The 27,943-nt window shown below is 40.1% G+C and overlaps 2 protein-coding genes across 5 annotated transcripts in view; one reads left to right on the plus strand and one right to left on the minus strand.

The window, feature by feature from the left end:
• The window catches only part of ap3b1a (adaptor related protein complex 3 subunit beta 1a), a 56,905-nt gene extending 42,200 nt beyond the window's left edge, over nt 1-14,705 (minus strand). Inside the window, exons 1-7 of one of the 3 annotated variants that reach the window (XM_013909632.1) lie at nt 14,628-14,705; nt 13,431-13,564; nt 5,543-5,618; nt 5,357-5,431; nt 3,156-3,251; nt 2,843-3,003; nt 1,408-1,474 (exon numbers count right to left, since the gene is read on the minus strand). In XM_013909632.1, the coding sequence (XP_013765086.1) occupies nt 1,408-1,474; nt 2,843-3,003; nt 3,156-3,251; nt 5,357-5,431; nt 5,543-5,618; nt 13,431-13,558 (603 nt within the window). In that variant the 5' untranslated portion in view covers nt 13,559-13,564; nt 14,628-14,705. Of the gene's footprint in view, nt 1-1,407; nt 1,475-2,842; nt 3,004-3,155; nt 3,252-5,356; nt 5,432-5,542; nt 5,619-8,019; nt 8,386-13,430; nt 13,750-14,627 lie in introns of those variants that run through there. The other 2 variants (XM_013909626.1, XM_005720110.2) reach the window with 2 other exon arrangements.
• On the plus strand, nt 14,275-27,824 carry LOC102211899 (secretory carrier-associated membrane protein 1). Of its 2 annotated transcripts, none has more exons than XM_005720107.1 (9): nt 14,275-14,521; nt 19,538-19,615; nt 21,307-21,414; nt 22,030-22,141; nt 22,442-22,570; nt 23,849-24,008; nt 24,105-24,206; nt 24,889-25,006; nt 25,107-27,824. In XM_005720107.1, the coding sequence occupies exons 1-9, from the start codon at nt 14,465-14,467 to the stop codon at nt 25,254-25,256; spliced, it is 1,014 nt and encodes a 337-aa protein (XP_005720164.1). In that variant the 5' UTR covers nt 14,275-14,464; the 3' UTR covers nt 25,257-27,824. The 2 variants fall into 2 exon arrangements, with proteins under 2 accessions (XP_005720164.1, XP_005720166.1); XM_005720109.1 differs by lacking the exon at nt 14,275-14,521 and adding an exon at nt 18,862-18,983.
• Nucleotides 27,825-27,943: the final 119 nt, after the last annotated feature.

Raw genomic sequence — 27,943 nt, forward strand, 5'->3', positions numbered from 1 at the left:
CAAAATAGTCCAGATTTCTAATGCTGAGAGCTAATGCTGTCTGTAATTTGAAATTTGGACATATACAGTTAATTTTTGGCAAAACTATATGAAAATAGTGTTCACCTGTTAACATACCTGTTAAAACTGTTCCCTTTTATTTAAACTGCAGTCTTGTTTTCATTTCATTAGATTTCAGCAGAGATGAAGATCATAGATCGGCACATTTGTTTGTTTGGACCACACGTATTTGGTGAGATATTCGCCTTTGTAAACTTAAGGCAGTCATAATGTGAGATATTTTCTTAATATGAGACAAGGATTAAAAAATACTTTGCCACCCCAAAGTAAGTACGACCGCTGAGTTCATAACAGAACCTACATAACAAATATTCACAATCGCAATCAATCTAGCTGATACATAACAACTGATGTCATCATCAGGGTTTTTATTTCACACTTACAAGGATCCTAGAAAGTTTTTGAAGGCAGCACAAAACAGCCATCCAGCTAGTACACTAACACTTGAATGTAGTAGCAGGAGTAATCCTTTCCATTACATATAATATAACAAGAACCTCTGATGGCACCGATTCAGCTCTGGACATTATTGTGGGACTTGTAAATTCTACATGGCATCGTCGAATGCATCGCCTCACTTGAAAGCTATTCAGCATCCACTGCATTTAGGTTTTTCACCATTCATCACCGACTGATGTGCTTGTGCGTCTGTGTGATGATAGTGCCCTCTCTCTCTGTCCCCTGCCTCACAATGTGGGCTCCAACAGGGAGAAGTCATCTGTCTTCGTTAGCGTCTGGGGCTAAATATGCTATGCATCTGGTACTGGGCTTCCACCCCCACCCCCCATTCCCGTTTGGCCTAAGCCGGTTTGCTTTGTTTATATAATGGTAGGCATACTCTATGAATACATAATTATAACAAACTGTGCATGATTTGCACATGCAAACACAACGCACTGCATCCTCCAGCCAGTGTCTACATATTTGAAATTGGCATTTCAGCACCCTTAGTATTCACTGTGACCTCGTCAAATTAATGCGCTGCCTGCTGACTTCTAATGCGCCTTCTGCATTGTGTCTGTGATTGGACAAATTGCAGAATTTGAGAATCCAAGTCATTTACGGTCCATTTTGGGAGAAAATTTGAAAAAAAGAAGAAGCTGGCCTTTGAGAAAATTAAGCTGACACTAGCATCAGTGCGAAAATTCCTTCCAAATGGACACTTAACAAGGAGCATCTGAAGATGTGTGGGTTTAAGTGGGTGTTAACAAACCGTGGCATTGCCGAATGAGCTGTGGGATGGAGAGCTAAGAGAAGAATCACTTGACTGGGGCGCCCTCCAGTGGTCTTCGTTGTCAAACATGGGAGGTGTACTGTGAACCACTATGGTACTCTGTGTCTGCTTACCGTGCTTTTGTCTTTCAATAGTTTCTCGATCACTTCGATCAGCTGCTCCTTCTGATCTGGGTCCAGGCTGAGGACAAAAGACAAAGAGGTTGGAAACTAATTGTCAACTAAAGAATGGCAATTATTCACATACAGACTAACAAATTAAATCATGTCCCTGCTGTGCGTTCAGAATACAAAGATGTCTGTGCGTGTTTACCCAAAGCCACTCCCTGCATCAATCCGTCACTGCTTCACTTTAGACTACTGTAAAACATCATCATTGACCATATTTTTAACCTGTAAAACACCCTAGGTTACACTGCTGGTATGTTAGCAGACAGGAGAGTAGCTGCTTTTGATTAACAGAGACCAGTTAGATCAGCACGAAACATTTTCATAACCAATTAAATCCAGTAGCCCGAAACTACTACTAATCCAGAGCTTGATACATCCCCTCAGTTTATCCTCTGTCTGAAACAAGCCGTTTTAGCCCCTCCCCTTTAAGGCAACCCTACCTCCTAAAACCGCTTACCTGTGATTGGCAGCTCTTCACAAGTTGCTGTGCTCACACAAACAGGTCGCATGCCATGTTTAATATGAGTAGTAGTATGTAACCCTATATTCAGTTTTCATTCATTTTATTTAAAAAAAATCAATCAAAATACAAATTCCAAACTGAACATATGATCGTTCTTTGTGAAACAGGCTTCCCCAAAGCTTATGAGTTGCATAAAATCAGGTAACAAACAGCATATATATACACAATTCCAAATGTACATTATCATACCAAAAAGAATCACTAAATATCCTAAGATTGCCATAGGAAATCATAAAATAAAAACATTTTTAAAAATCCAATACATCTAGACAGTGGCACATGAAAATGATAGGATAAGCCTCACGTAGAGCAAAGCTTTGACAGATCCATGCCATACAGGTTTCAAAATCAAGTAGCAACAATTATTTTAGAGGTGTTTTTTGTTTGAAGACAGGCATTTTAAAAATGTGTTGAAGCTTATTCCAAATGTATGGACTTCTACAGCTCACAGTAAACTTATTACCCCAAACTTATCACTTTGTAAGGGCGGTTTCTGTCTTCTATGTGTACACTGGAATAAACTCACAAAGCCTTTTGCCAAGTCTCTACAATATAGAACAGAACATATGGAAAAGCATAAGAGGTCTACGGTATATAGAGCATGAAGGAATTTCAAGAATCTGATAGAAGCAGTGCAGATAAATAGCAAAACTGTGCCAGGTTTTCTAAAGAACCATCACTGATCATCAAACATGCACCTACTACTAAGATAAGAGAGCGATAAAAGCGGGGCAAAGCCCCTTATGCCAACATTGCCCAACCTTCACTGCATTAACTGCTCAGTTCACTGTTGAGGCAGTAAGACGAGCCAGTAAAACTTACAAGTGCAGCGACTTTATCCATTGATGTCTTTACCTGTACAGCTTTTGGATCGCATGTGCTGAAGTCTTCCTCACATATGGGGACAGGTCAGCTGCAGCCTCCTTGATGGCCAGCATCATAATGGGGACAATAATGGGGACGCGGATACTGGACAAAACCCTCAGAGCACTAGCCCGGATGAACTGGTTTGGGTCCTGGCACAGAAACAAATTGTCAGCGAGACAGTGTGCCACAACAAAAACAGTGCCTCCCAGCACCAAGAGAAAAGCAGGGAGAAGTGAGACATTTATCATCCTCTGATCATCAACACATTCATCTATCCGCATCCAGAGAGACTGAATGTTACCTTAAGGGCCCGCTGGAATGTGCTAATAGACAGCAATGCCAAGTCCTGCTGCTTCTCTGCATACCTCACCAGGTACACGTACACAAGCTTCTTGAGCTGCGAAGAACAATGACATCAAAAACAGCAATAAAACAAAACGGCTATAAAAGAAAAACCACTGCAGCAGACATGAAACTAATCAAGCAAACCAGCTGTGTTGGAAAATTTAAGCAGGTTTGTGTGAGGACACACCGTTTTGTTTTTTTACAGACAAGAAGAGTACAAAATATAACACAATACAAAAATCGGCTTCCTTTACATTGATTTTTCTAAGGGAAAAATTTGAGTTTATTATTTTAAAAGACTGGGGGTTGCCGGTTGGGGGCGGGTCGATGGAGGTGGAAAGCTTTCCTGTTTTAATTTCAAAACCTGCACTCTCAATAGAGAACAGTTTCAGACAGAGGAGCTGTATTATGTGTTTATATTTCCCTCCCGAGTCTTGTGCTTTGGCTCCCTCACCTATTCTTTGCTCACCGGAAAGCCTGAGATAATATTTGTTCTGGATTCTGACAGGTTTAACTAGAGGTCAAAGGTGCTTTGCCTGCTGATTCACATCAGCTATTCCGAGAGAGAATAGACGGAGCTAATTTTCTTCCTATGAGCCTGTTGGGTTGGAGACCATGAAACTGGGAGGAAAGGGTTATGAAAAATGATTTACCTAAGGAACTATTTTTAATTTATAACCTGATTTAAGCTGGAGGTCAGGTCTAAGGTTACATTTTAGGTACAAATCACCAAGCGCTTTAGCTAGTAATCAGCACCATGCTTTCTAATGCAACGAGTATTGACCTGTGGTTTCACAGCACAGTTCTCAATCATCATTGAGGCCATTACTGCTGGAAGTAATGGCATTACTCACTATAAAAAAAGGAGACAAAACCCATCTGCCCTCAAGGATCGGGTTTGTGTGACCACAGAGCATGCAACGGACTTCGTTTTGAACTGCTAAATAGGCAATTACGTGCAGTACAGGTGAAACTTGCTCCATCTCGTGTTATTTTATTTTGTCCCTGAATTTCAGTGTAAAATTCAGTAAATAAAACAAAGAGCACCAACATTAAACCACGAAACGCTATCAATAAACTGCATGTTCTTGTGCAGTTACGCTCACGCTCTAATTGTTGGGGCTCGTGGGCAGCTCGAGATGATACGAAGTAGAAGGGATGACGGCGGGAGCGAAATAAGAGGCCATTTTTAGCACGACATACTGTAGCTGAGCAGAAACTGAGAAGAGAGAGAAAGCACAGACCAAGACCTCACACTACCTTAGCAGCTGGTGTGTATGAGGCAGGAGAGAGAAGATGTGACTCGGAGCTCTCTTCCCTCAATTACATCCACCCACCTGCTCCCATACCCCTGCCACGAGCTGGTTCGGCTGCATGCCTCGCACACAGCGCCTGGCCTGGCTGGACCCCCCTCCACACCCCACCGCCCCGGCTTACATGCTGCCTCTCATGCTACCTGATTATTCTGCTGCTGCTAATCAATATTCACAGGCTCTGGGCATGGGAGCGCCTCTTGAGCTGCTGCTGCTTAATGTTCGGTCATTCACTGGAATAGGCGGTGGTTGAGTTTTTCCAAGGCTCGCAGGATTCAGTGGCATGTTGCCGCAAGCTCACAGCAGCTTTACAGAATATTTATGCTGTTGCTACTGCTGTACCAATTTATGGCTCAAAGTAGGGCTGAGAAATAATCTAATTTTAATTAGCTCTGCATAATAATGCTGCTGTTTTATCATACGTTGTGGTCTAAGACACAGAAGTCAGTGCAACTTTGTGAACTTGCTTGAAATGTAATACACCTAACAAAGAGGTGCATTTTCTTACAACTGAAGAGATGTATTAGGTATTTATTTCCATAACACAGACTGTTTTCTTACACAGAGTCTATTTAACAATATTATCTCAATCTGCTGCGACCATTTCCTGTTTCTTTGCTTTGCTTTCTGTAGAAACACTAACTTTAAATGTTCAAGCACATGCATGCGTCTAAAGCAAGAAAAAGATTCTCAGTGGATCTAACTATTGTTCTGTAAGTTCCCCCTTTGGGCGTCATGCTTTGGGAAGCCACGTGCTGCGTTGCGTGAGAATGAAATGAATCATAACAGTGAACTGCACTAAAATAAATGAAGTACTGCGCGTTATTTCTCAATCGTGTCATACCTCAATATTTTTACTCGCAACATTCTTCACCACAGCAGGAAACAACTCAGAGGCACTTTTGCCCTTGGCAATGAGCTGGAGAAAAAAAAGAAGACGAAAGAAACAAGAAAAAAAAATTTATTACCAGCACAAAACAGCTCAGTTACTTAAAAGAAACGCTTTAGTGGATTCCTGTGATGCACTCACCCCGACAATTCTCTTCATGGCCTCCAGTTTGAGCGACTCCTTGTTGCTCTCCAACATCTCTTTAAGGTCTTCATTCCTGAGGACAGAAGACATCCTGGCTGTTATTGTAGTCAGTGGTTAGTTGCTTTACTTATGTCCGACTTATGATTCAGCAGGAAATCTAGGTTGCAACTTAAGCAGTAACCATCCGCCTAACAGTTTGTGCACCTCTAGAAAAAACGTAACTACATGTTGGATCGACGCAGACTGGAAGGTTACAGCCTCGGGTTAAGATCGTAAATGGTAAATGGACTGGTTCTTATATAGCACTTTTCTACTCTACCTGAGCACTCAAAGTGCTTTACAGATTCACTATTTAGAGAGCAGACAAGCACTTTGAGCAGCCAGGGATTGAACCACCAACCCTCCAATTAATAGATGAGCTGCTCTACCTACTGAGCTAGAGGAGGAACACCCCTGGGGTTTCGGGTTATGAGTTTTTAGATTTGAAGATAACTCGTGCTTGTACATAACATGGGCACAAATACAAGAGCCATACATGGGTATGTAAATGGATGAGGTGTCTGCTCACAATGCAGCAACAATGGTGTCCTAAACAACAACACAACAGCATCATAACAATGATGCTACTCAGCAATCACATGATCACCACATTAATTCCTTGACTAATTCAAACAGGCAATGTTGCTCAAAAACAACCCACACAACAGGATGCTTGTTCCACAGAGATGCTGTGCAGGATGGAAAGCAAGCTGCAGACAAAAATAAGGAGTGCAGATATGTTCTGTTTTATTTTAGGTATATAATAACCTGGTGCTTATCCAAAATGATCAAATTAATGACAAGATCAAATCTGCCAATATTTAGCAGTAGTGACTCAACAACATGGCGCTTGAGCTGCAATCCAGATGCATGACATTATTTATCACTGACACAGATGCATTGTGTTTATGAGCTTGCCCATTGTGAGGAAGCTATGTCTTAAAAACATTAAGTGAATTTGAAAAACACAAACCTCCAAATTGAATTTAGGCAAAAACCTATTACAATTTGGTGGTCTAAGGTCAAGGGTCAAGACTTTATCTCGAACTCAGGAATTTACATGCTAATTATTTCACACAAATCCCATATGGAAAAGATATATATAAATCTTATAAAGTTTGTATCTGTCTTGTGTGAAACTTGTATGAAAAGCATACAAGAGTGAAAACAGATATAAGATCCCTTGAAAAATGATATAAATGAAACTTGTATGTTTTGGATACTTACTAAAACAATATATGAAAGTAATGAGAAAATGGCCACTTTCATAAGTAAATCATATAAGCCTTATATGATTCACTATATGAAGTGGGCAACATCTTATGCAAGTCTTTTGTAAGTTTTTGCTATTTCTTTTCCATATGAGATGTCTCATAGGATAAAATGAGCAATTATATTTTATATCCTAAAGCTCAAAAGGTCAAACTTTAGTTTCTTAATCTGTAAACAAAAAAATAGTTTTTGTAGGACAGCAACTAAATCTTTGAAACCTTAACAATATTTTATATAGAGCCTCAAAATGATTGAACTAAATTTGAAAAAAGCTCCACTGCATGTGAATCTGTAATATCTGATATTGTTTGGTATGACTTCAGTATCACTTCAGTCAGTTTACACCACTGAGAAGCAAACGTAACTAATGAAATTCCCAACAACCTTGATTTTACTTTATATCTTACTGTAATAGACAAATGGTGACACTGTTAAATGGTATAAAAACTGTCAATTTACGCTGTTAACAAGCATTTCGTTAAAAACACTGACATGTCAGATCTGCTACCATGATATGTGAACTTGTCCAAACATTTAGATCAAACTTTAAACTGTCTTTAACTGCTCCCTTGTACAAAGTCCATGAGATGCTGAACTCGCCTGTGTAACACCCAGGCATCAAACTCACCAACGCCTAGCAGTCTTTCCAAAGGTGAGAATGTGCAACTTTGGGAAGAAAGAACTCCCTTTTAACAGAAAGAAACCTCTGACAGAACCAAGCACAGGGAGGGGAAGCCATCGGCCTAGTTCAGAGGTGACGGGAAAGAAAACAGCATCTACGCTTCTACAACTTTGGTCACAACTAGACCTGATCCTGTGACATTTTTTAGCATTCAGGAGTGAAAACAGCTTTACTTTTAATTCATTATAGGTTTTCAGTATTTTATTTAAATCCACTTTAAACATTGCCAAGTTAAAAAGACTGCACTCAAGTCAATGACTGTTGTTCATACTTTTTTTTCATATGATAATCTTAATTCTAAAGGAATAATTTGTTATTGTAATCTGAAAATTCAGTTTCCATCCACAAATAGGCATCATTTTAAAAATTTGTTACCTGTATTAGTTACATCTAAAGATTTCAGTGTTATTTAAAGGAAAACGCATATATTTAGCTGTCAGATGTTACAAGAAAACAATAACCTGTTGTCTTACTACAGTACCCGGCTTTGTGTGAGTCCTTAGGGCTACTGTTGGTGTGTGTGAGTGACTGTTCTTCCTGACTGAGCTCAGGCTTCAGAGTGAGCTGTAAGTTCTCAGCAGACACCAACACTGTCCTCATGGCTCCTGCTGCCTCCGAGCGCAAAGAAGAGAAACCAGCGTCCATACCGCTGCAGTCCATTCAGTGGTGTCTGTGCGTGTGTGTTAGCTGTCTAAAGAACAGAGTCCACAAAACCACGGCTGACTGAATTTCCACGGACCGAAGAGAGCTGTGGTAATTACTTTCCTTCAGGGTGTACTCCCAAGTTCTCTTGGCTTTATTTACAGCTGTCTTCTTGTCCAGTTCATAACTGTCAAAGCTAGGAACTGTGGAAAAACAGCACAGGCTCCACTGCTTTGTCACTGTCATTCACTGGTACTCCCTTCCTCTTCTGTTGGGCAAAGGGGGAAAAAAAAGTCACAAGATGCCCCGTCAGCTCACTAATGGCAAGTCATCCTTATGCCTGAGGGTAATGACCGCTTACTTGGCTAATTAGCCATTACTATATTAAACTGTTACTCCTCTATTCTGAAAAATGCTGACTTTCATATGGAAAGCTATCTCACCTGGCTCCTGGTTGTGTATGTGACTCTGCCTCTGTGTGACTATGGTCACTTCCCTCTAGAGGAAAAAGGAGGGCCTTATCTCTGGTGGGTAAACACTGAGCTACTTTTCATCACCACCACTGCACAATAATCACTTTAAATTGGCACCACTTAGAGCACATGCGTCTGCCAAGTTTTACTGACAATGCCAACAGGACAGGCCGACATCAAAGATAACAGCACCGAGCTGAATGTCAGGAAATACTCCTGAAGATGTGAATGGTACAAAAGGGTTTTGAAGAGAGAGAAATGTGGACTTTATTCCGGAGTAGATGAGTAACATGAGGGCCTGACTGAGTAATGACTCGACTTTGAAATGTTTCGTAATTGGGAAACGTTTTTGCTCTACACAGTATCACATTCATCACACGCAATATGACAGAGGATTATTTTGGCAGGTATATCCAAAGCTCCCTCTTCCAAAAGATTTTCTTGAGTAACACGATAGAAAGTAAAAAGGACAAGGACATAGCTACCATGTTGAAGTCCTGTTCTAAAGTCTCAAGGTGAGCATTTTCACTGTTGCCATCTTCTGTGTTTTGAAACAAGCCATGGATGAATCTGACTGAAATCACGCTCTCATTGGCTGGGGACTTCTGATTGACAGGTTGTTAGCCAGTGAGCATAATGTGGATAATTTTCACAGTCAACTTACTGCTGAATTTAGTAGAAACTACAATGAGTAACTGAGCCCATCGACAAATGTTTACAAAGTCAACCTTCCTACACTTTTATGGGACCAGACATCTTTTTGCAAACACAGGTATCACGACCACACGATGGTCACAAAAAGAATGCACAATTAAAGTGTGTGCTTGCTACACTTTAATCTAAATTGATCCTTTGCACCATCTATAGTAACCATTTAAATATACTCTGTTGCAGAACACAGACAGCAGGAGACCTAACGGCCAAAAAGTTATTCCCGTTATAGTTCTTTGTAATCTGCCGCCTGGGCACATGCTTGCTTGGTGCATTGTAATATAAATTCTCTGTGGACGAAATTCACAACACAGGGACCCAAGTGGACCCGTGAACATGAAAAGTATAAAACGGCAATCACTACTTGGCTGTCGGGTCACCAGCTGTATGTGTCCACAACAGAGTGTAATCCAGGCTTCAGTGAGCACTAAGTGCAATAGTACATATTTGCACATGAGCGGAACAAATCTGTGTTTGGTAGCGACAGAAATATCCAATTTTCTTTCCTTTTTAAAAAAACAAAACAAAAAAAACCCCCAAAAACATAGCATCCAATTTTTTTCTGTTTACACTGAAAACCTAAACAACTCAAATAGGTTAAAAAAGAAAGAAGAAGAGCTGCATCACGTGTGGCTGATTATTAGCTTTTCAAATCTTTTTTCCCCATCACTGCTGAGATTGATTAGAATATAATACACCCATGGCAGTCTCCTAATGAATATTTATCACAAACAGGCCACATGTGTATCCATCTCATTTAATGCTGTGTTGTAATATGTGAACGCAAACACATTTTATTATGTAGTCTCTCCTTTTTGCAGAAATCTGAACACAGACCTTATGATGTGTATAGAAAATAACTTGTACAAAATTAGAAAATAAAATATTTTCATGGTGAAAATATTTCTTGGCACTCAATCATCATCAATTTAAACTAACATGGAAAAGAGTCTGAAGTGCCAGATCTTAAAAAAAAAAAAAAAAAAAAGGTGGTTACTAAATGGGTGCCAAATTTTGCAGCATTTCCAGCATTTTTGAGCCATCATAACTTCGTAAGAACAGGAGCTCTTCCGGTGAAATTTTCAAACCTGTAAAGCACATTTAATCTGTCGTCAGCAGTAATAAAAGAAGAACTGTAAAAAAAATAAATAAATAAATTTGCAAGTGGGAATTATCAGCTGATTCAGGGATAAACTGGCAGCAGCAATACAAAAAAAACAAAACAAAAAAACCCAAAGAGTAGCAAGGCTAAATTTGCATGACTCCTGACTAATGCCAGTAGTCTGGAAATACCAAATAACCATTTAACATGCACAACCAGCCTCAAATACAAAATTCAATCTTCCAGCACTTCCCAAGATTAGGGAAGTGAAAATAGTATAATTCCATTTAAATCCATCGCTCCTTTTATTTTTTTGTGACTGCTTCCAACACAGAGAAATACAATAAGTCGATACAACCAAACTGCTCGGCCACAGTGAGACATCTCTTTGGTCTCAGATAATAAATTAGCCTTATGTTTCTATGATTTGTTGAACCCTAGCACAGAGCTCTCAAACAGAAACAAGCGCCCTTTAAACACTAGAACATATTAGAGCAAAGTTGCATCTCTCATCACGTGCAACACACATTCAGCAATTTTAACTAAACTTCCAAATTTGATCTAATTTTAAAAGAACTGACTCTAAATATATCCTCAGCTATTAAAACATTAATGAACAAATATGCAATGTATTCTCCAAGCACGGACATGGTGAAGTTGACAAGCCTTGCGTGCAGCACTAATATGAGACACAGATAATGGCACTAGCACAAAATGCATTTTGGATTCACAGACTTGGTCATTGTGAATTGTGTCTGACAGACATAAACAGAAGGATCATTCAAGCCCTTTCATATTCTTCTGGTCCCTCAGCTTGGCCCTGAGGTGGCCAAACACATGACCAAACCTCCCCCAACTGGGTAGATGATCATGTGAGACAGTGTTAAGGTTTATTTCAACTTAATAAGAAACATTTCAGAAAACCAAGATCTACAGTGATGAAAAGCAAAAGGATACATGAGGACAGTTCCTGCAGGAAACGCTTAAAATCAAATCAGAAGCTGAACTGTGACCCAAAACTTTTATGAATGTATAAAACTTACTAACAGACTGAGGCCTGAATTATGCTTTAGTAGGAAATTTACTAAAGCACAGTAGATGCAGTGTATGGTTAAGAGGGGTTTCCGGTTACATCGCAGGGACATAGGCTTAATGCATAAGTCTAAATAAAGTTAGAGCTCCTCAGATTTTAAGTACTGCAGTCAAGTCTAGACCAGAGAATCTGGTACCCTGCGTATGTACCTTCAAACACAGACTGTTACACTAGAACAACTGAGATGCATAGTCACAGAATTTGCAAGAAATTTCCAAAGTCAAAAGATGATTAAACTGGTTATTGGCTGCCCTCTAGTGGTAGAATGCAGACATGGAACTTAAAATACATGAGCAACACAAGCTTATGAAGGCAACTTATTAGCATTTCTCCATTTGCTGGTCTTAGAAAGAAATGTACTGACTGTCAAATTCTGGGTCCAGTATTTATTTCCTTTTTTTGGTGGTATATTATGTTTTGCTAGTTATTGTGCAAAACAAAGAAATTCTCATGATAAAAAATACATTTTGAAACTTTTCATTTTATCATCATTCCATATTTGATCATTTACTTTCAGCACAGGTATAAATGCTTGCAAATGTATGGGGCACTTATGTGGGCTACATCATAGGCTCTAGATAGATTTACAGCAGAAGTATAAACTAAGCGTTATGCAGCACAAAACTGATGCAACAAAGATCAACGATATAAGTAAAACACCATCTTACTTGTTGACAAGTCAATAGGCCCAGTATGACATTTGGAAAACATTGGTTTAAAATAAAAATAAAAAAGCTAATACAGCACTAAACTGAATTGTAGATCAAAAATATTCTCATACACTACAGTTTTATAAAGGTTGAGACAGAAAGAGGTGAATAAAGTACAGACAAGAAATACAACAAACTTATCTTTCCAAGGATTCCTTTACTTGCTTAGAGCTGGATAACAGCAGCTTTAATGAGCATAAAAAAATGGAGTTTTCGACATTTTCTTTAACTCCCAGAGTTAAAACACTTAAGCCTTTTGACCACTGTGTAATAGGGTCAGCGCAATCCACCTGCAGGAACAGGACTACACGTGTGTCCCAGCGCTTGTTCATTTATAGCCAGCAAATTCACAGCAGCTCTCATCTTAAAGTGCTTTAAACTGGTAAAAACTTTTGAAAGATTTGGAAGAGAACTCCAACGATCAGGTGTTCCACTATAACCACCCACTTTGCGACAGTGGGGAGGATTGCGTCCCTTTTAACAGTGAAGTGTGTAGCATACGCTTAAAAACATGCAAGCACTTTCTGCTGTTTCACAATAAATACCGGTATCCGAAGATTCTGTGATGAAGCCACTGCAGTTGATATTTTATCAAGCTCTCCCTGTGCAGTGATTGCAATGACTGGAGCCTTACTGAACTAACTAACCCAAACAATCACAAAGCGGACAGAGATGAATACACAAAAGAGCCACCAAAATTCATAATCACAGTAAAATACAAAGTAATCAGGTGGAGATAGTAAAAAAAAAAAAAAGATCGCAAAAATGACAAAACGTGACAAAAAGTGTACACTACAATATGAAAAACAACCACGAGATGGGAAAAAAAAACAACAGCAAAAAACAGGCAATACAAGTACACCCTGAGCACACAGAAAGGTGCAAAGCAACTGGAAAAACCAACCAGAAAAAGGAAAACTCAGTGATCACAATCACAAACACGTCCAAGCCACGTCTTGCCATTTTTTCGCTCAACTTTGCTTACTGCAGAAGAGACAGGGGGCTGTCATTTGCCACCATTGCCCTGCCTGTGGATGCTACTGGCCTCTTTTCAAGACTACGAAACTGGAAGTTAGCCATATGGAGTTCAACAAAAACAACCCAACTGTGCCAAAAACAACCACCGTGACGAGAAACGGAACACACGCTGAGCTAGCTTACTTTTTAAAGTCGGCGCTGAACAGTCCGAAGGCAGCTCCGGTGCTCGAGGAGGTCGGGGTGCTTTCTTGACCCGCTTCCACCGCAGCCTCCGCTCCTCCTTGGTCGTTGTATGAGACTCCTGTCGACATGCTGAGCTTTAAGGCAAACGGCCGACAAAGAAAACTTACTCGCCTTTTCTTACGAGCTATGAAATGTTCATAAAGTTGGTGATAATGTTAACTTAATGTTGACGCTAAAGTTCCTGCAAAAACTTCTTTAATGTATCACCCAACTTTTTACACGCAGTAGCGGAAGTGTGAGTTGGACAAGTGAGCGTCACATGACAGGGATTCAGAGGCAGAGAGCTCATAGATCTATGGCAACTAGAAGAGACTCGGCCAAAAAATAGATGTTGCCACAATGTTGAATAGCCAAAGTATCACGATAAAGTCCACAAGGTCAAAACAGCAACATTTTTGTCAAGACCAGGATATTTTCAAGAAAAGTGAGTTTTCCTGAAGTTTGTGCTATTGTTGTCATACTTTATTTTTACACTTTAAGTGTAATAAAGTATGACAAAAAGTCTAAATGAGTGCGGGTATAAAAAAATTAATCAAATATTTTCCAAGTAATAATATTATTTTTTAAAATAACTTTGGGATATTTTTAATTCTTTCATTTTACGTAGATAAGTCGATGTACGACCTGACATTTAATCGGAGATAAAATGTCACAATTCTATGACAAAATGTAAAAATGAGTGTGAGTAAAGCGTTAAATTATTTCTAAATAAAACATTATTTTTTTTAAAAATTACTTTTTGGATTTTTTTTTTGACGTTTCCCTACTTCCGCCTGACGTCTCGTTATGTCACGTGTGTTCCGCTGCTGGTGGCCAATCCCCCACCTGGACAGTCTGACGTTTGACTTCAGCCCTTGTCTTTTCTATTACAATTTGTTCGAAACAGTTGGTCTTTTGTAACTGTCTGCGCCGACTTTGGCTATAAATATTAGCCTTAAGACACATTTAGCGGAATAAGTCGTCCTATTTGGACAATGTCAGATTTCGACAGCAACCCTTTCGCGGACCCGGACTTCAGCAACCCGTTTCAGGTAACCTTAACAGCCTACATTAGCCACTTTAACTTTAGCTGCCGTATCATTTTACATTAAGACTGCGTGGCTAGGAAAGACTGGCATGGGGTTGGTTTGAATAAACCTGCTCTGATAAGGCGACTTTAAATTAGCTGCTGCCAAAACCCTCCCGTCCTCCTGCTGTTCGGTTTCAGTTGAACTGTCACTTAATGTTGCCGCACTCTGACTGGCAGAAGTGACATAACATTAAAAGATATGAGGCTATGCTTCGAGGTGTTGGCTCTGATTCAAACTGAAGCAGGTTGGGTCGCTGGGTTCTGTTATAATTATCCCCCATCCCTTTAAATTCCCACCTGCTCGACATATTTCCTCACATTTACGACCTAGTTAAACAACTTATGCTCAGATGTTGCGTATTGTTTCTTTTATGTTTGACATTACGTTAGAGTGATTGACTTAACTTGCCAACCTGGAGACGATAATGTTAAAAACTGATCACCTGATCATGTAATGCTGTGTAGGAACGTAAAAACAGAGACAAACATCCTTTCCCTTGCCTTTATTGTGCTGTTGTCTTTATTTAGGCGTCTGACTGAAGACGTCTTGTGTTTACGCTCACACAGTGTTGTGTCATAATGAAAGCATTCATGTGATCATGTGCTCCTTGGTATTTCCAGGCCTATCCTCCTTCGCTCATATCAGGTGTACTCATCAAAACAATCAAGTTTTGCTATTTTCTGAAATTTCTAACATTAATGGACCAAAAACATAAGACTATTTAATAATTAAAATAATCACGAGGTGCTTCCCTCAGTTTCATTAAGACCACATTGATTGTTTTAACATTGATTGTTTGATTGGAGCATGCCAAGAATAAGCTAAAGAAGTGTTTGTTTGTTTGTTTGTTTGTTTGTTTGTTTGTTTGTTTGTTTGTTTGTTTAACATCAACCAGCCAAACTGGGTTTATGTCTTTAGCAGTTGATTGGGAATCTAAACATTTAATGCTGTTTTTAGTATTTTCTATGAAATGCTTAAAAGATAAATAAATGGACTGTCATTTAGATCTCCAAAAGTTGATTCTGTTCATCTGGACGTCATTTTGAGTTTCTTGAAATCAGCAGTAATATCTTCAGTGTGCTTGTTATGTCCATCAAAAGCTTAAAATCAACTTTTTTTGTCATACACAACAAATAACATGAGCAAAACTTCATATTTGGAAACTAGAAGCCCTCAAATATCATTGCTCATTCAAAGAACATTATAAATTATGCTCTTTAAATGAGGATAATTTACAAAATGCACATAATGGTGTTATCTGTTTGATGTTAAACTAGTGGTTGAACCCACGTATTTGTAGTAATCCTGTAATTTATTTACAGTAAGCTTAATTTAAGCTCAGGCTAAAAGTCAATATTGTGCACATCCACACACAACACGTGTTATGTTGCTGGTAAGAAGCAGGAAGTAAAATAGCAGTAATTGATAGATGACAACACCTTGTTCTACTGTAAATGCAGTAAATACTTCCCTGCAAGTGTTATAACAACAAAAAGAGAAGCCAAAGCCACAAGTTTTTTTATACCGGTCATCTCATTTGTTGGTAGTTTGCTGTTAACTTCCTCTCAGTAGCCACAGCACACTACTGCTGATATTTAGCAGTATAAAACAGAGCAGTATACAGCTGAACTAAATAGATCAGCCTTTTGTCATAAATAACAGATCTAATTTCTGAGTCAGAATCAGACTAATCCAGAATTAGACCTGTGGTTCTTTAACCTCAGACAATGTACAGTGGGGCAAAAAAGTATTTAGTCAGCCACCGATTGTGCAAGTTCCCCCACTTAAAATGATGACAGAGGTCAGTAATTTGCACCAGAGGTACACTTCAACTGTGAGAGACAGAATGTGAAAAAAAAATCCATGAATTCACATGGTAGGATTTGTAAAGAATTTATTCGTAAATCAGGGTGGAAAATAAGTATTTGGTCACCTCAAACAAGGAAAATCTCTGGCTCTCACAGACCTGTAACGTCTTCTGTAAGAAGCTTTTCTGTCCCCCACTCGTTACCTGTATGAATGGCACCTGTTTGAACTCATCATCTGTATAGAAGACACCTGTCCACAGCCTCAAACAGTCAGACTCCAAACTCCGCCATGGCCAAGACCAAAGAGCTTTCGAAGGACACCAGGAAAAGTATTGTAGACCTGCACCAGACTGGGAAGAGTGAATCTACAATAGGCAAGCAGCTTGGTGTGAAAAAATCAACTGTGGGAGCAATCATCAGAAAATGGAAGACATACAAGACCACTGATAATCTCCCTCGATCTGGGGCTCCACGCAAGATCTCATCTCGTGGGCTCAAAATGATCATGAGAACGGTGAGCAAAGATCCCAGAACCACACGGGGGGACCTGGTGAATGACCTGCAGAGAGCTGGGACCAAAGTAACAACGGTCACCATCAGTAACACACTACAACGGCAGGGAATCAAATCCCGCAGTGCCAGACGTGTTCCGCTGCTGAAGCCAGTGCATGTCCAGGCCCGTCTGAAGTTTGCCAGAGAGCACATGGATGATACAGCAGAGGATTGGGAGAATGTCATGTGGTCAGATGAAACCAAAGTAGAACTTTTTGGTATAAACTCAACTTGTCGTGTTTGGAGGACGAAGAATACTGAGTTGCATCCCAAGCACACCATACCTACTGTGAAGCATGGGGGTGGAAACATCATGCTATGGGGCTGTTTTTCTGCCAAGGGGACAGGACGACTGATCCGTGTTAAGGACAGAATGAATGGGGCCATGTATCGTGAGATTTTGAGCCAAAACCTCCTTCCATCAGTGAGAACTTTGAAGATGAAACGAGGCTGGGTCTTCCAACATGACCATGATCCAAAACACACCGCCCGGGCAACAAAGGAGTGGCTCCGTAAGAAGCATTTGAAAGTCCTGGAGTGGCCTAGCCAGTCTCCAGACCTCAACCCCATAGAAAATCTGTGGCGGGAGTTGAAAGTCCGTGTTGCTCGGCGACAGCCCCAAAACATCACTGCTCTCGAGAAGATCTGCATGGAGGAATGGGCCAAAATACCAGCTACTGTGTGTGCAAACCTGGTAAAGACCTATAGTAAACGTTTGACCTCTGTTATTGCCAACAAAGGTTATGTTACAAAGTATTGAGTTGTGTTTTTGTTATTGACCAAATACTTATTTTCCACCCTGATTTACGAATAAATTCTTTACAATTCCTACCATGTGGATTCATGGATTTTTTTTTTTTTCACATTCTGTCTCTCACAGTTGAAGTGTACCTCTGGTGCAAATTACTGACCTCTGTCATCATTTTAGGTGGGGGAACTTGCACAATCAGTGACTGACTAAATACTTTTTTGCCCCACTGTATTTGTTAATTGTGATACATCTGTGCCTGCTTGGTTCTACACAGTACAAGGAAAGCATGTGTGTTTTTTGTTTGTTTTTGTCAGAGAATACCACATTAAAAAAAAATCTATTTTAGTTGGTTTGATTCATTGCACAGACTTAAAAGAACCCAGCGTTGATGGGAAGATGGTACAGGCTGACCACACAGACGCAAGGAGAGTGAATAATTAATTGGGTTCATTAACATACTAACACGAGTGCTGAAGCCCTGCTGTCCTCCCACTTCTCTGTCATGCGTTGGCTCTGGCTGCCTTGCCTCAGGATAATGGGAGCTTTTTCCCTTCTCTGAGCTATGTTCAATAGTTCATGAAATCATATGGTGACATGTGGTTCCAGGGTACTCGTTGGCTCCTTTCCTACTAAGCTTCATCACTCGCAGTCATGCATCAGATTGTTGAGGCTGTTTTGGCCTATTTCTCTGGATGTGGGCTCAGACATTAGGCTCTATGTTAGCGAATAAAAAAAACGTTGTAAGGCAGCTAAGAGCTCACTTTGTAAGGTTTGTAGCTTAATCAAATGTGAAATGAGTAGAAACCACAGAGAGTTGAAGTCTTAGATATGGTGTCGTCAGGTGGTTGAACTGTGCACCTTTTTTGAATCCTGCACTTTAATCAAGATCATGGTGAACACACGTTTGCTGATTCTCCTTGTGTTTTTTGGGTGGGGGTGGGGGGGTTGTTATTTTTTTTTTGTTTGTTTGTTTGTTTGTTTTTTAAAGGTTCTGGAGCAGGAACTCCAGAGCTGGAGGTTTCAAAATGAAGACTTCGGTGAATCTGCAGTATGTGTTTGTCCAGCCACGCACTAGTGCAGCGTTAAATTTTAAACACGACAGGCCCTGAAATATTTAGTGTGTGTGTGTGTGTGTGTGTGTGTGTGTGTGTGTGTGTGTGTGTCGCAGTAGAAATTTCGTAGAAATTTAAGAGTCAGAGAGACGGAGAGGACTGCACTGAGACGGGATAAGGACAGCACTTCGGACTATACGGATTAGATGTTAATCTTGAGCAACAATTTGAAATTCGTGCGTGACTGACGGCAGCTGATGGTGAGCTTATTATCAAAAGAGATGTATGACAGTGTAGCTTAGCTGACACCGACAGGAAAAAGGAGTTTTGCATGCAAATGGAGGTAGAATATAAAGTAGTGGCTTGCTTTATTTTGAAAGTAGTTTTGATATGTCAGTCTGGTAAATTAGGACTGTAGTTAAAAGAAGCATGGAGTGCTTTAGCAGTTTAGGAGCACAAAGCATAACCAAAGTATGTCTTTTTATTTCGGTCTTTGGCTGCCAGAGCAGCTCAAGAAACTCGTGGTCTTGGCTATTTATAACGACGTTCTCGTGAAAATTATTGGAATCATCTTGTCTTTGCCAGTATTGAATTATAGGCCTGTTGCATTTTGAATACAGAGAGCTTTGGCCTGGATCTAAGCAGAATAATGGAGGGTTTTACTCTGTAGGGATTTCTACTGCTATCCCTGGTTGAAACACAAAGACAAGACAGATCAAACAAAATGTATTGCTTTATAGTATTACTCAATTACATTTATCTCATGTAAAACATTCCCTTTGAATCCTTTTTTCTTCCTTTTTTTTTTTTTTAGGATCCATCAGTGACACAAGTGAGACAGACGTCTCCTCCAGGGTTAGAGGAGTACAATCCCTTTGCAGATGGCAAATCGGTGAGTACTTGGATATTTGCATTTAGTAGCAGTGAGGTTAAAGATCAGGTAGGTCCACCAGAATTACTCAGTAGGTATTTGAGCCTAAAGTTTTACTTATTTTTCCAGCTTTGTAATACATCATGTGAAAATCACATTCCTTTAAAATTATATTCAGCAGAATAAAAGACTAATAAATCCCACATCTGTCCACCAAGGCAGACAAGTGTGACAACAAAGAGTTGTGATTTATCTGTAAAATGCCACACTCTTCAGTCAGAGAAGATCAGCTGATGATTATTCAGTCTCAGTTTATGCTTTAGTTTTTGTTTTTTTTGTTTTTTAAATAAAATATTTCATCATATTAATGGATCCCAAGCTAATAATGGAATATACAATTACAGTTTTGTATAGTTCAGACATGTATTCTATGCACTTAGCTATGTTATTGGTCGTGGGTACAGACCAGGCAAACCGGACCTCTCTTTGTTGCTGATGTCACTGCCCTGTTGTTTCAGCTAGACATGGCCAGAACACCTTATCTAAATGCTGAGAAATATCCATCCCAGTATTGTTCGACTCTGAGCCTCTTCCAAATCACTAATCTCAGTCTGTCTCTGTTTCTTTCTCTTGTCTGTAGCTGTCGTCTTGTTATGAGTCGCTGCCCAGTCTGTATATATAGGCAACTGCTAGAACATAAAGTGATCACATGGTTCACATGCTCAGCTCCTAAAGCCACCAAGACATGTGTCCTGAAAGCTTCCACTCTAAGAATTGCCACCTTCTTGAGCTGGAGTTTTGACTTGCCCCTGGTAGGGTCTCCAGTAGCAAAGTATTCAAAAGATGGCGATGGGTAAGAAAGTTGGGACCTCTGTTATCCTCCCCAGGAGAGGAATACTAGGAATCCTTCAGATCTTGGGTTAGGGTCCATTGGCAAGACCCCGATTATTAAGCCTTTACCCGTGCAGCCCAACAGGCTCAGCCATTCTTCGATAGCTTCACTGCCTACAGGAGGAGCCACTGTTGTTTTGTGCCTTCCAACTGCACATATCTTAGCACATACACACATGCAGTTACATAAGACTAAATCCTAACATTGAGCAGTGGTTCCCACCTTGGAATTCAAGATCGCTTTCAGCAGTCGCAAGATATGTGACTGCATCAGTGTAATCATTTTCAGCCATCTAAATGTTATTTGACTGAATCCATCTGAGAAGCAACTTTATCAGTGACAAAGGGCTGTAAGAAGACTGTTTCAATAAAAAGTTTGGAAGCCAAGAGACTGAAGTATTGTGGTCAGTTTAGCTTTTTGAAGCTTTGTGAAGAAATGGCCTTGAAAAGATGTTGTTATAGGGCTGCAAAAGGTTGGGCACTAGATCTTTGAGCATGGATATTGTATCACTGCTTAGCTTGGCTCAAACATTTTTGTTTCTCTTAAGAGCTTACACAGGCTTCTCTCTCTCTACAGTACAACCTCATCAATTTCACAAATTTGTATTGTACTTTTTTTCATACATGTGCTCTTCACCGTTTGTTGCTTTCATTTGTTTTTTTTTATTTTTTTGCTGTGCATCTTTATTAATGCTCTAATAAAATATGAGATTTAGTTGTGTTTTGAGTATTGCAATACAAACCTCTGATTAACTGTGAGGTCACATCATTAGCAGTTATAGGAATCATGTAGTTTTGCTCTAACCATGTGTACTTTATAGACACCTGCAAGTACGGCCCCCAAGACTACAGGCCCTGCTGTCAGCACTCAGCCAGCCATCATGAAACCCACAGAGGAGCCCCCAGCCTACTCACAAGCTCAACCACAGGTATATGTGTTGATGGTATACAGCCAAATAACAGCAGTCATTTCAGTAGACCTTTTGGCTATGCTTACAGCTGCTGCTGTAGTTTCTGCCACTTTCTTTTCAGATTATACAAAGGCATTCTTATTTTTACACAAAGAAATGCTGATTGAGTTACCAAAGCTATTGGAACTGAGGTGAGAGCGTTACGTGTCACCATGAGCAAGCAGACTGTGGTGCATCTATTGTTTTAGTCCAGCAACACCAGCAGAGACTGAGAGAAAATGTATTAACACCACGGCTGATTTCACACTGAGTTTGTGGACAGAAAAGTGGCTCTGCGGGAGACCGCCTCTATCTGTGATTGGCCTTTGTAGCAGAAGTAGACACAGAGTCAGAGGGAAATCGTGGTTGGTGGAGGAAATAACTTGAGATTGAGCATCTCGTTTGTGAAGCAGACTCTGGGGAATGTGTTGTTATGATGTCTGTTCTCCTGCTGGTGCTGTCTCTGCAGAGAATTGGATTTATTCCAAAAGTAGAAATGGAGCATTTCTAGTGAGCAGGGAGGGGGAAAGTAATTGGCCAAAAAGTTTGTGTACTATTTCCAATGTGTTGACATTTGTTTGTGTGTGTTTGCAGGAGCAGTCGCAGGCAGCTGCTGAGCTGCTAAGGAGACAGGAAGAGCTGGAAAATAAGGCTGCAGAGCTGGACCGCCGGGAGCGAGAGATGCAGTCAATCAACGTATCTGGGGGTTAGTATGTCATCACAACACAGCCACAGATCAGTGCTGTCATAGCAAAGCATTACAGATAATGATGACGCTTATAAATCCACAGAATGGCTCATTATATGCCAAGCAATGACTACATGTTAATTTAAATGTTAATTCTCATGCACACAAAAAATAACCGGGAATCAATATTTGCACTCAGTAACTGCTAACTGTCATCTGACAGAAGAGCAGCACGTAAAACCTGAGCGACACTTTCAAAAAGATGTTGAAGTAACTCACAAGCTTGACTTTGATTTTTTTTTTTTTCTGCTATTGTAGGCAGGAAAAACAACTGGCCTCCTCTCCCAGAGAGGTTTCCTGTGGCTCCATGTTTCTACCACGATATTACTGTAGACATTCCCGTAGAGTTTCAGAAGACAGTCAAAATCATGTACTACCTCTGGATGTGTAAGTAAACTTTTTCTTAAAATTGACAGAAGAAATTTGCTGTCTTGTACCAAGTCTGGAGTTTTTCATCCTCTGGATTTCAGAGCTAGGCTATAAGTAGTGCATCACCTGTGGCCTACTTGTACTTACAGGGACGGCCACTACAGCTCAGATTACTCATGCTCTTTAGTTCCTTTTTTCTTTTTTTCTTTTTTTTTTGTGCAAAATGACAAGAGAGGGTGTGTATATCCATTTACAACTAAAGAAAGGACTCGAAATGACTATAAACTTACGTATCTGATAAAAAGATAGCATCTGCATTTTTATTCCTGCTTGCATACATAGTTTTATGCAGGTTCCCCACAGACTGTATCTAAAAGATGGACTTAGACACTGTGAGATCACCCATTGATTCTGCACTTGCCAATGAAGTGGCCTTGTTTGCATTAAACATTTGTGCTAAATTATCAGCTAATACTAGCAAACTTTTTTTAGCAAACTGCATTCTAAACTACGTTCATACGTGCAAACACGTAGAACCACATCTGCTGAAATAATGAAATTGTTAATGAGCTGATAATCTGCTGTTCCAGATGACTCATTTAAAGCAGTCCTGAGTAGTTTAATCCACCAACTCCCCGAGTCAAAACCTCATAGCTCCTGATGGTGAAAAATACTGTCTGTTGGTGTATGTGGGGGGTGGAGTCAAGACTTCAAGTAGAATTCAGTAGCCACATGACAAATGCACGTGCCGCAGTCTTGCAACCTGATGAAGCAGCTTGATCATATGATTTGCTATAAGGCTGGTTTACAGAATTCAGTCGTTTTCACTAATAAGTACAAAGACTTTGATTTTTAAATCAACCGGCTGTATCTTTTTCAAGCTCAGGTGAAGGGTCTCGGTACCACTGCTATGTCAGCTAGCGGGCTATTGTCATATTTCACACTGTGCTGTAAAATCCCTGCAGTCAAACTGACTCAGTGAATGTGTAATACCTTTAACTTTGCAGACACTGTTAGGCCCTCGAGAGCAAATAGTAATGAATTATTAACTGTGTGCGCGTGTGTGTGCGTGTGTTGTTTCCAGTCCTGCACTGTGTTACATGTTTAAATATTAAGTTTCAGTGTTTCCTCCTCTTCCATCCAAGGCTTGATTTGGTAGGACTTGATTGGACACTTCTCCTTCAGCTTATTTTCCATGTTTTGGCATGTACACTTAAACAACAGGGCTGTCACACTTAAGCCGAAGTCCCCCTCCACATATTTACTGTATTTTTTCTCTCTCTCTTGACCTTTCAGTGCACACGGGGACTCTGCTTGCAAACCTGATCGCCTGCCTCTCCTGGTTTGCTGTGGATGGAAACCGAGGTGTGGACTTTGGCTTGTCGATCCTCTGGCTTCTGCTTTTCACGCCGTGTTCTTTTGTCTGTTGGTACAGACCGCTTTATGCTGCATTCAGGTAAACAACATGATCCAAAATTGTGTCCACAAATACAACAATCACGATGACCCTCCTGTGCCCACTGTGCTCTTCATATCCTCCATCTTTCTACAGGATCGACAGCTCGTTCAGGTTCTTTATTTTCTTCTTCATTTACGTCTGTCAGATTGGCATCTATGTCATCCAGTCTATTGGCATCGCTGGCTGGGGAGCCAGGTAAGATAACACGACTTAAAATGAATTTCCATAGCATTGTATTTTTATGACATTTTTAGGTAAGACAGATGTTACAAAGACACATCTGGGGTTACTTAGTGAGGTGGTTGGCTTTGCATTTAGTCTAGATTTTGGTCTTAGTATTATACTGAGAAAAGTATCAGTACTCTATATCGTAGATCTCATGAACTGATCAGATAATGCGATGATTAAGACCAAGCCTGAAATATTTCTATATTTGTGTTAATTAGATATTGAACTTCTTGTTGTCTTTTTTTTTTCTTTTTTTTCTTTTTTTTTTCTTGCAGTTTTTGTTTTGCTTTTAGGAGGAAAGCAGGAGGAAATCCTGCATTAGTTAAGAACCATTTAAAAAAAATAGTAGCATATACATTTAGTCTAGTGAGTATTTACAGTGAACAGCTACAACATGCCACATGGATAACACTGTCTAGGTCCCTGTTGTGCCACTGTAAGTGTCTATGGTGGCAGATCCTTTAGGTCTAGGTAGTGTGGAGGCCGGGTCTTTGCTTTACCCTCTGTAGTTTGAGTGCTCCTGGTGTGTGACTTCACCCAAGTAAACTACAGCATTTTAAACAAGTAGTTCTCTCAGAGGATTGAGATGGTAGTGAGACTGGTTAGTTGTCACGTCGTTGTTGTGTGTTAATGATTTTCTTATCCCTAGCGGGTGGATCTCAGCTTTGACTGGCCTGAATAAAAGCATCCCAGTGGGCATTATAATGATCCTCGTTGCTGCTCTCTTTACCGCTCTGGCTGTCCTGTCTCTCATCATGTTCAAAAAGGTAAATGCACAGTCAGCCTATAAGATATCTGAGTGATGTCTGTTACAGACTCTTCAGGCCCTAATTTTACCCTCTTTTCCGCCTTTCCTTCTCCCCTCAGGTCCATGGGATGTACCGTACCACCGGTGCCAGTTTTGAGAAGGCACAGCAGGAATTTGCCACGGGCGTCATGTCTAACAAAACTGTACAAACGGCCACTGCTAATGCTGCTTCCAGGGCTGCACAAGGAGCCTTCAAGGAGCAAGTCTGAAGCAGAGAGCTCGCTCATCTGACCCTCCTCTGTATCCAGCTTCCACTTATAACTGCCTTGTTTGAACAAGTTACAGCCCCCCTCCCCATCTTTCTGACACTACTGAAGGGGTTTTTGTGGGGGTGCTACAGCTGAACATCCACTCATCTACAATCTTTAGCCTCTCAACCTTCAAACAGGCTCTCTTGTCCCAGTCTACCTGCTCCTGCAACACCGTGCACTCTAGGAGTCCTTTAACTAGAGTGCTCAACTTTATTGTCTGTGTGTGGATTTCAGGGTTTGTGTGGATGTATGGCCAATTAAATGAAGGTTTGTGTGCCTTTTTTAAATGTTGTTGCTGTCCTCGAGGCCTGCTCGTCTTCAGGCAGATTCTAATGTAGCTGAACCGACTGTTTGAAGTTACCTGGGCATTTCTCACCATGAACAGATGCTTGCTTTCTGTGTGTTTATCAACCTAATCACCACTTTCTCTTTCTGAATTTATTTATTTATCTGGCAAAAGGAAGTTATCTTTCAGTTAAAGCAGCATTATTTGATCTGTTTCGGTGCTTTCTTCTTTCATGAGTGCATGGCCTAACACTGCTGACCCCCAATGGAGTAACTTTATACTGCTGAAGATGAATGCTGTGCATTCCACTCCGCTGCTTTGCTTTCTACTCTCTTCGCTCAACTTAGAATTGGGTATGTAAAAAGTATTTAGCCTGAAATTGCTTAAAGTGATATCTCATCTAAAATCTTACCTACCCAAGTATCAACACTCACCGGTGGAGACTGGTGAATAACAGAAGGAAGATATTTCTGTCATTAATGAAATATTACAATTAGAATGAAGCAAGAAATAAAAATAATAATAATTAACCCTTCAATTTTAGGCAAACGGCAACTTCCGGGGCAAAACACACTGAAGTGCCAAAAACACTCCAAAGGCGAGTCAGCCCCCATAGATTCCCAATGTAAAATCTTCAAGTGTAGCCATTAGATTAACGTGTTTGTAGCTTTAAACAAGAAACGGGTTGAGCCGCGACAACTTTACTTGCTCGCTAACATCAGCCACTCCACCCTTTCATCCAAATATGGTCACTTTTGGCTCCAAATCCAGCTTTGGCGCTGTGGAAGTGCTAACAATCAAGTTTCAAAACTCAGAGTTCACAAAGCAGTGGGCAACATCACAGTGGCTACGCCATCGTTTATAGTCTGCGTCGTTAGTACAGGGATGGACAGAAGTAGATTGTGATCACAGATTGATGGCACTGTTTTGCCATCTAAGCAGACAACAGTTGTCATTCTGCAAAAGCTACAATCCACAAGCAGTGTCTGATGTTAGAGTATCACTTTAAAGGTAATTGTCAAGTATTTATTTGACTGAAATCTTCTGCTTCTATTGATCTGCATATCTCAGCAAGTCGCATTTTAAATCTGGACTTGGGGTTCTTTCTCTGACGTTGGCAGTCAGTACAGATACTTCTAACAGTGCCCTCAGGCCTTCCTGCTCAGTAGTCTAGATTCTTAACTTGCTTTTTTATTGCATTAGCTGAGTCAGCTTGATTTTCACCTGAAGCCTACCGTTTTGTGTCCTTTGCTAAAGAGAGCCACTACTCCATACACACAGCTGCACGATTTATCAGCAAGGAAAGTGTAATTCGTCTCTAGCTTCCCTTCAGTGCTGGAGATTTACCTCAGCTTTACTCAGGATGCTCTCCGCTTGCATGACGAGGTTAAATATTATACAAGATTGTACAAAATTTGACAGGCCTCTGGTTTTAAGTATGTCTTGTAAATCAGTATCAGTATGTTGTAATCACAATAAAAGTGACTTAAATTTGACAAAAGGGGCCAGTACGTTGATGTTGTGTTGTGACACTTGTGTATTCTTAATTTTTTGGAAGTCAAGCAAAACTACAACCACATCTGTTCTTTTACTCTCTCGTTTTTGTGATCAGATTTAACAATACAATTCCACCTGCTAAAATGTCTTTGAATCTGTCTTTCTATGTGTTATTCAAACTGCAAAGCACTTTCCTTGATTTTGCATTTTGTGTGCGTGGGTGTGGATGGAGGGAGTTGGGTCTTTAAATTTTAATGTGTGTGCAGGACAGTCTGGCTGTGGGTTCCTTCTTGCCTTTTCTGTATTTCTTTAAGTTGTTTTCTCCCTACACACTGGCTTAATTTGGGCCAGTACAGTAGTTAAGAAGCATCGGGCTGAATTACACTTCCAGGTTTTGCTGTTAGTTTTAATATAAACATGAAGCTGCAATGCAATGTGAACTGTGCGTTGTACTGTAGACCGACTGTGGCTTCAAGCTGTGCTTTAGAGTCATGAATTGTGGTATAAAAACAATGAAAATTAAAATGCTGATCCACATCTCTTAAATTTTATATATATTAATATATATCAATGTTTTTGAGATGAAATATGAAGGGATGTGTGTATGTTTTGTGCAGTTTACAAATGGTAGACTATCTGCTCTAAATGTTTGTGCAATTTTAAGATTTCACCTACAATCGCATGACCAGTAGTTTGAGTTTTGTATATTTATTGTATTACCGCTGAATAAAATTCTTCTTCTATATGTGTTTCATGGCTTCTCTTTGTATGAAATTATGCTCATATTTGCATTGTAGAGAAAAACGTTAAAAGGTACCCATTATACTTATCTTCTGTGTCACACACAGACATATAGATGAAA

The sequence above is a fragment of the Pundamilia nyererei genome, unplaced genomic scaffold, assembly GCF_000239375.1.
Source record: "Pundamilia nyererei isolate P.nyererei 1_Seehausen unplaced genomic scaffold, PunNye1.0 scaffold00002, whole genome shotgun sequence".
NCBI lineage: Eukaryota > Metazoa > Chordata > Actinopteri > Cichliformes > Cichlidae > Pundamilia > Pundamilia nyererei.